Below are 8884 nucleotides of genomic sequence, written 5' to 3' on the forward strand. Positions count from 1 at the left end.
GACCCGCTTAAAACCGCAAGAACTTTCAAGATAACCTACTTCCGTTGGTTACTTCCGTTGAATATTGATACGCACACTTTAGATTAAGATGGAAGATGGAAGCATAAACTTCGTCACTATCTCCGTATAACAGTTCAGGTCATAAATTTTAACAAGCATATGTAGTCAATGGAAGTCTATCCAGTAAGACCGTAAATTAACCTTCAGAGTGTCTGCGTATATCTAATATACCAGGTGTTCAAACTTTTATATGTCCCAGGGACCCTTAAGTTTATATAAGGGTTAAACTGCATTCATCCACCGTAGCGCGCTAATAAAGATTTAGTGGCTGCATGGTAGCAGTTATAGTAGCTTTCTCTACGTTTAGAGTGCAGATAAAATAGCAATAGCTGAAGTTGGCATGTAAAAGCGACAAGAACAATCATTTCTCAATATTGAAGAACAAATCGGAAAGTTTGAAAGTGATTCTATAGAGTGTACAGTTGAAATTTTTTCATGTCGGCTTTGTATTTGAAAATTCATTGCACACGAATGCACTTACCGTTATACGTATGATGTCGTGGCAACTATTCTTGTTGCTTAAAAGTACAGTAAAAGTTACTGTAAAAGAAATAGACACATTTCACATTGTGTAAAACCAAAACTGTTAAATAGACAGACTCACAATAGTGACTCTCAGAGTAGCGTAAAGTAGGAACAAAAATTTCTTACAGGGATATATCGAAGACAGAGTTTTCATCCCTCCACTTCCTGTAAACGTGTTCGGGGCTAATTTGACTGTTGTTTTAATTAATGTCCACCGTGTGACAAAGAGTGCACATACAGAATACCCATTTGTCTATATTTCAAATAGTTGGGTTTGTATAAAATGTTAAAAGTATCTATTTCTTTTATAATAACCCTGTATGCGAGTTTATCGGTTGCGTTTATAGCCCTTTATGAACGCATATCTGGGTTAAAGGTAGCTTCATCGAATAATAATATGAAAGAAAACAGAAGGAGGTCGTGTAACATTTTCCTCTGAGTTCATTGATAAAGCCTGATTGCATAATCGACGTCAGTTAATGCTTGATGCAAGGACATACAGGGTGAGTCACATAACTTGTCCACTTCGAATAACTTCGAAAAAGTGTTTATACAGAAATTGCACGGTGTCGAGGGGAGCATACGATGCTGAAACGGGTGTAGCTTCCCGTGGACCGCAATTCTTTCGAAGAATTTCGCGAGGTCGTAAATCCCGCTTACACTCTAGGTGACGGTACATGTCGCGTCGCGTTCTTTTGCGTTGTTCAAAGCTCGCGGTCGCTCTGTTACCCGCCAAATTAATTTTGGGTAACTAGTTCAAATTTGTTTTTCTCGGAACGTAGCAAACGTAGAGTACGTCGCGACACGATTGACGACTTGTTTTAAATAACTCGAGTGTTCGATCGCGACTCGAAATGAGCGTGATGTCTCCTCGAACGGCTGGAGATCTAAAGGTGTTCGCTCGATAGAACCTTTTTCGCGGTGACTCCCCCGCCAAGTGCAAGAAGGCACGCTGATTGGTTTTTCACGAAAGTAGAAATTACCAATCAACGTACCCCTTGAGTGTCACCCACCCTTCCATTGCGCCCTTAGCGCGCTTTTCCTTGGAAGGAGTAGGGCCCTACCTGCGGGTGCGTGGAATCTTCGCTGTCCTTCGGTGACGCGTCGGAAATTCCCACCAGGTCAACCCTCGGCCGGGAGTGCCGTTATACGCGCGTGTGGATTGACCCTTCAGGAATACCCGGTTTATGACACGTCTTCGGTTATCGAGGACACGGAAAAGTCGAAATTCTAAAGGCATTGTTCTGTAAGAAATTACTTATTTTTTCGCGGAGCTACGAAGCGTCTTTGTTCTCAAAAACAACCTTCTCGTGCGAGCGTGCCATAAACCCGGTGAACGAAGACCCCACGCGTTCCGTACCTGCGCGACGGAACAGTATAGGTTTGCTGCCCACTTGAGAAATTGATCTCTTTTGGTGGTTCCAATTAAGGTGAGAGAATATTTCAAAATCAGCAGAGACACCCTGTACGTTATACTATAGCGGTTCTCTCTTAACCGAGCACTAACACGAGGATCCGCCTCTGCGAGTGTTAAAACCTCCAAATCTTCAGAGCGGCGAGCATTGTGTAGCCTAAATCCTTCGCTAAAGTCCTTCTTGAGCATGAATTCCACAGTTGCGAATCACCACTTGACTCGCGTGTCACCGACTTTTAGAAATCTTTCACGGTATTAATACGCAGCTCTCCCATAGTAATTTCGTCGACGTTCTTCCACGACCAGAAGAGAGGTGTGAATTATTTTGCTGGACGTATATAACGCGTCGTGGTGAATTGAAATACAACTGGAACGATTAGAGGCTAGTCATAATGATACTAACTAGCTCAAAGTAATTGCGGTCTAATGTGCTAACGATAGGTAATTCTGCGTTTGTAAATATACGTAGGTGCTAACAGTTCGCGTTATTTCTGCGAGTTCATACGTGTACGTAAAAATTGTGGAAATAAGGCGAGATACGGAATCCAGATGTGTACAGCCTTGGCCAAAAGTATTAGGCACCTTTGTCATCGCGAGTTACTGCGAAAACTGTTCTGTTATTTCTGCGAGTTCATACGTGTACGTAAAAATTGTGGAAATAAGGCGAGATACGGAATCCAGACGTGTACAGCCTTGGCCAAAAGTATTAGGCACCTTTGTCATCGCGAGTTACTGCGAAAACTGTTCCTTTGAAACCTTCCTATTGTTCGTCATCATTTGTCGGCCAGTTCAAAGGAATTTTAAAACAGTTGACAAGAGGTTTACAGCGGGTCATAAAAGAACTGAACGATCCGTAGTATACATTCTGCGTTTCTTCCTAAAAGTCACAGTCTCCTGTTAGCATTCGCTAGTGACATACGCCAGTTTTGCTGTTAATACAGTGGATTCCGGTTAAGCGGGACCGCCGTTTATTTGGGACAGATACTGAAGAGCGGAATATAAATACATTACATAATATACAGTGACCGAAAAAGTATTCATACACCCTCTAAAATGGAATAACTTTTTTAAAATTGCGCCAAACGACTTGAGTTCTTTTGAGAAGTTAGGAAGATTAGTTTACTAGATGACGTGTACAAATTTTTTTGAAAACACTGCAATTAGTCGGAATCGCGAAGAAAATAGCGAAGGCCGTTTTTACAACTTTTTTTATCTGAACTCGTAATGAAAATTTAAAAGATACGTTTTGTAGATCTGTGTCAATTATGCACACGTTGAAAATTTTATAGAAATCGGTTAATGTTGCTATGAGCTACAAACGGTTAAAGATTGTGAAAATCGCACTGTTTCACTATAATAAATCTGCAGATTCTTACATCTTCCGATGCCTGTCGCTTGTTTCTACATCCACCGATTTCGATGAAATTTTCAGCGTGTGTATAATTCACATAGATCTACAAAATGTATTCTTTAAATTTTCATTACGAGCTCAGATAAAAAAGTAAAAATGACCTTCGCTATTTTCTTCGCGATTCCGACTAATTGGAGTTTTTTCAAAAAAATTTTCGCACATCATCTAGTAAACTAATCTTTCTAACTTCTCAGAAAAACTCAAGTCGTTTGGCCCAATTTCAAAAAAGTTATTCCATTTTATAGGGTGTACGAATACCTTTTTCGGTCACTGTATGTGTTTACTTACTTATTTTTCATTACTTATTAATGTTATTTTGTTACTTATTCTTAGCTTTGTTTGCATGCTTAAACATACATTTGTATTCAAGAGCGAATATTACATACGTTTTTCAGTAAATCATTTTTGGCTTCATTTTTTACGGTGTTCAGATTTTGCCTGTTGAAAGTCGCTTTTTTGGGACAACCGCTTAATTGGGACAAATTAGTCAAGTCCCAATGTGTCCCAATAAGTCCCATAGTTAGAAAGTTTTGCTTCTTTGCATTGACACTGGGTTAAAAATTTCTTCCTACGGCCCTGACCAAGGTTTCGATTCCTCGAGCACCCTTATCTCTGTCAGTTCGTCTGTTCCGACACTCAGAACTTGTGTTTGCCTCCTCGTGACTTTTACAATTACGCTATATTGTGACCCGAACAGGGTCTTACACCCTATTCAACTTATTCCTCCACAACTTTTTCTCTATCTCTGAACCAAACCCAAGATATAACCCGTCCCAGTTGCGTGGCTCACCCTGTACTCGAAAGGTCTTTAGAAAAAGTGATACAAATGATGCACATTGAAAACTATAGCCGATGACAGAAGTTGGCCAGAGTACCTAGCACATCGATAGGGTCAATATGAGAAGTGGAGATACTTCAGAGGTCAGGAAGAGCAAAGAGCCGACTCGCCCTCGACTTGGTTCTTTAAAATACTCGCCGTTTGTCTACCTCGGGCGTCGGGTGACCTAATTCAGCCCTACTGTATCTCCAACGGCGATACTCGAAATTCTCGGCGAACCTGACGTAAGAGCAGCAGGGTGTCCAAAAATTGGCATACCGCTGCACCCACCGCGATATAACCTTCTTCGTTTTCTTTCTCAATTCGAAGCATTTTGCACATTGTATCGAATCAAATTTTTCCAATTACACGTGTGTCAATCTTTGTTCTCTTCTTCGTTCGAATCGTTTTGCACGTTGTATCGAGTCATATGTAAATGACTCTTGTAGAAAAAGGGAAATTCGTCGGAAAATTAAATTGAAATTGAAATATTTATTTACAATTATATATTGTTATTATTATGTGAGAATATGGAAAAATGGAACAGATATTGGGAAACAGAGGAAGCAAGAAAATGTGATTTGTGCGGGGATATGTGGGGAACATTAGACCATATGGTAAGAGACTGCAGAAAGCTGAAGGGGGAAAGTAAAGGTTGAGGACATCTGTAGTCAGCAACAGTGAAGAAATAGGAAAATGGTTAAGGGAAATGGAAAGAAAAAGGAGCGATAAAGAGCGGAAATAAAAAGGGAGAGACTGTGTGAGGATGAGAGAGAAATGAAATATATTTTGATATTTTGTGCTCAAGGTAATATACTAGGGTGGATTGAAAAGTTCACGGCCTAAGTATGAAGGATTGCAGCTAAGTGCTTGTAATTTTTACCGAATAATATGTAATTAATTGTGTACTAATGTATACAGTTTCGTGTCTCTGTCGGCATTTTTCTCCCTTTTAGAGCTAGTGAAGTAGAGGTATTTGCAGTAGATGGAGTAGAGATGGACAAAATTAGAAAACGAACAGCGAATCAATACCTGAAGATAAAGGACTTCGCTTCAAAGATCATTCAAGGACCTTGCAGAAATTATTCGAAATTCTTGCAAAAATCGTTCAAGGTCCTCGCGGTGATGTCCTTTGTCACCAGGTACTGGACCATTCCTCGCTTCTATTCGTCTCTTCTCCGTCGCTGTAAACACCCCTACTGACACAGCCACGAAACTTTGTACGTCGGTACACAAATGGTCACAGATTACACCGTAAAAATTTCAAGCACCTAGCAGCAGTTCTTCCCACTTAGGCCACGAACTTTTCAACCCGCCCTCGTATGTACAGGGTAGTAGTGTAAACCAAGTCGTTTTCATAGCTGAGACTGAAGATAAATAGAAAAATATACAGTCGACGTGGTCCGCAAATTGATTCTGACTAAAATAAGAACAGTTTATCGTACAAATAAGGATAAATTGTACACAAGATACGGTATAACGTGTCACAAGTTTTATTCTTCAGTATTTACCTTTCTTGCCAATATTCTTCTCTGATTGCTTTTAAACTGTGACGGTAACGCTCGCTTTATTTTCATTGGAATCACTTTACTAGCCTTTTGGCCTTGCGATCGCGCATTTTCCGTGGTTCAGCCGAATGCCAATAGACAGTGCTAACATGGGAACATCCCGAAGTGATAACCAGCGATACTGACGAAACTTTGGTGTTTGGTAATATACTCGTAAAAATATTTGACACGTGTTCTATTTTTTTTATCGGCGAACCTCCACATCGAAGGGGTGAAAATCACCCTCGACAAGTGAGTTGACGAATTTTATATTTTTCAGCAACAAATTTGAAAAATAAAAGAGGTTTAAAGCAAATATGTTTATTACCCCTATGTCCGAGAGCGATTTTCACCCCATCGATGTGGACGATTGCCGATAAAAAAGAAGATACGTGTCGAATATTTTTTTTTAGTATTACCATGTATCGAAATTTCATCGATATCGGTGATTATCACTTAGAGATATTCCTTTGTGTAATATAAAAATTGTCTGCTGACTAAATGATACACATATGCAGATTAATGGCTAAACATGAAAGAGTTAATAAGTAAGCAGGGCCGTATTTACCATAAGGCGCAAGCTGGGGCCTCACTCTCGTAAAGAATTAACGAAGTACATGCGCTACCGGCCAAAAGTTTGGAATCATTTCCCAGTTCTCATCAATACTGAATCTGCTACTAATTTTTTATAGACTTGAAGTGTATCTCAACTCTACATTTATTAATTTATCTCATATCGATTGATTTGAGCGATAAAAAATTCCAAAAGCTGCTGAATTTTTTCTGGAAATTTTTGTGTAAATTGCAATGCACGGTGACTCCAAACTTTTGGCCGGTAGTGTACATCGTATAAGTATCTTCTAGAAATTTTGTATATCACCGTTAATTTTACAGTACTTCGTATATTATGTGTTCACATTTTCTTGAACATTATTCCGTTTGTAGTCTCCGAAAGAGACCCAAGAAACGTATTCATAATTTTTATAATTCTTTAACACTAATCGTACCATGCCCGGTCAAATACCCGGTTTTTAAATTTGACATGTAATTTTTTTTATTATTATCTAAAGGCTGTTTTCTGCGTTGTTTCTTATATTAAATTGACAATCGCCTGTATTCCTTTCGGAAAAATATGCTCTTTATTTCATTTAACCTGCTACGCTAAGAATATGTATACATAAAGTGCCGGTACGATTAGTGTCAAAGTCAAAGTATCCTGTAAAGTTTTTTCCATTAACCCCTTAACGTATGACAACGTGTCAGACTCGTGGCAGAGGTTCTGGCGAAGATGTGAGAAAAACAGTTATATTAGCAAGAAAAGTTAATAGTAATCCTAATTTTCGTTTAAATTTGTAGGACTGAGGATTGCTAAATGTAATTAATCTGTGACAGATTAGTTTTCATTACCTGATACAGTACTGAAACAGAAAATGGCTGACGCTTAGATGCGTAGTCAGAAAAGAAATCATAGGTTAAGGGGTTAATTGATTTTACGACCTCAATACATCAGTTCCACCGACTATACAGTCCTGTCGTTTGGGATGCTCCTCGATTCCTTTAGGACAGCGCTGTCCAAAGTTGGCTCTCGAGAGATAAATGCCCAGGAATTTCTGCTGGCCATCGATGTAACATCCAGCGGAACGCCAGAAGAAAAATTGAAATGGGCTTTTCGCATGTATGACGTTGATGGAAATGGCGTCATTGATATTCAGGAAATGACAAAGATTGTGCAGGTATTATGCACTTCTTAATTATGCTTTTTACGCAAATCAATTTTACCGATATTAATCTTTCTCGTGAAGAATTTATTACCGAGAACTAGTTACTGAAACTGAAAAACTTGAGTTTCAATTGAAGCTGTTGAAATAATTGAAAAGTAGCAAACAATTTGTTTTCGCGGGATATGTAATTTATACACTCCTTTATTATTATTTGTTAGTTACAGTTTTCTGTAATTCTCCTTATAGTTTCATTCTAACAAAATTTACTGAATTTTGCTGAAAATATATTCGAAGAGCTGTAAACCTTTGAAGAATGCAGTTATAAATAAAAATTCTTTGTTTCTCAAATTATGTTTCATTAATTCTATACGTTGCAAATAATTATTGTGCAAGGAAGATGAACTTGGAAGTTCTATCTGGTTTCTGCATTCAAAAAATTTTCCTTAAACTGTATTATCTGTATCTATCTAATACAGCAAAAAAATCTTCAATTATTATATAATTCTTTTTTTAAATTATTTAGTTCTGTTTTATTTGCCAGACTAAAACGACAGAAAGGTATAAAGGCAAAAAATAATAAAACGTTTCTATAGCTATTGCGTCCCAACAATATCTTGTTGTACATTATTGTACAACCATTTTTTAATTATATATATATACACTCAGTGAAAAAAGTCTCCGTAGACCTCGTTAGAATTTATTTTGCGTTGTCTAATTTTAACAGCGAAAATAGTAAATAAATAATATTTACGTTATTTCATTTACAAACGTAACGTTTACTACTAGTGCAAAGAAAAATAATTCACATTCATTGGTTAGTAATTAAACAAATAAATATAAATATAAAGAAATATTTTAAGTGACGTCTTTTCTACTTACTTGTAAACAACAAACTAACTTGTATTTGCTTTTGGAACCTTATTTGCAGAAATTCTTCTGAATTTTTAGATACTGTACAGAAATTTCTTCATCTCATTTATGTTACATTATTCCTTTTGCTTAGTTCAATTGTTAACAAATATATATAAATCATTTTTCTTGGTACTGATAGTAAATGTTACGCTTCTAAATAAAGTAACGTGAATATTGTTTATTTACTACCTTCTTTATTGAAATTATGCAACCCTAAATAAATTCTAACGAGGTGTATTGAGACTTTTCTGAGTGTACACAGTCTTTATGCAATACCGTGAAAATAATGTGAAATTTGACAATTTTTCAATTATTCAACTATACACGAGATAAGAATATGAAATTCAAAATAAGAGAGGTTCCTACTAGCTCCGCCCACCTCTAGATTGAATTTTTTATTAGGCCTTGACTAGTCGACAAATCGCAAATTAATAAAATCGTGCCGTACAGTGATTACTTTCAATTTCAGCCGAATGA

At 37.5% G+C, this 8884-nt stretch overlaps 2 protein-coding genes across 3 annotated transcripts in view; both read left to right on the forward strand.

The window, feature by feature from the left end:
* LOC108579107 (neurocalcin homolog) overlaps positions 1-8884 on the forward strand; it is a 231638-nt gene that overhangs the window by 194386 nt on the left and 28368 nt on the right. The window lies entirely within an intron of this gene.
* Positions 1-8884, forward strand: part of LOC108579108 (neuronal calcium sensor 2) — a 208082-nt gene that overhangs the window by 193805 nt on the left and 5393 nt on the right. For both annotated transcript variants that reach the window (XM_017942552.1, XM_017942553.1), the window contains one exon: positions 7379-7507. In XM_017942552.1, coding sequence (XP_017798041.1) covers positions 7379-7507 — 129 coding nt within the window. The remainder of the gene's footprint in view (positions 1-7378; positions 7508-8884) is intronic.

This window comes from Habropoda laboriosa, unplaced genomic scaffold, assembly GCF_001263275.1.
Source record: "Habropoda laboriosa isolate 0110345459 unplaced genomic scaffold, ASM126327v1 scaffold42, whole genome shotgun sequence".
Taxonomy (NCBI): Eukaryota; Metazoa; Arthropoda; class Insecta; order Hymenoptera; family Apidae; genus Habropoda; species Habropoda laboriosa.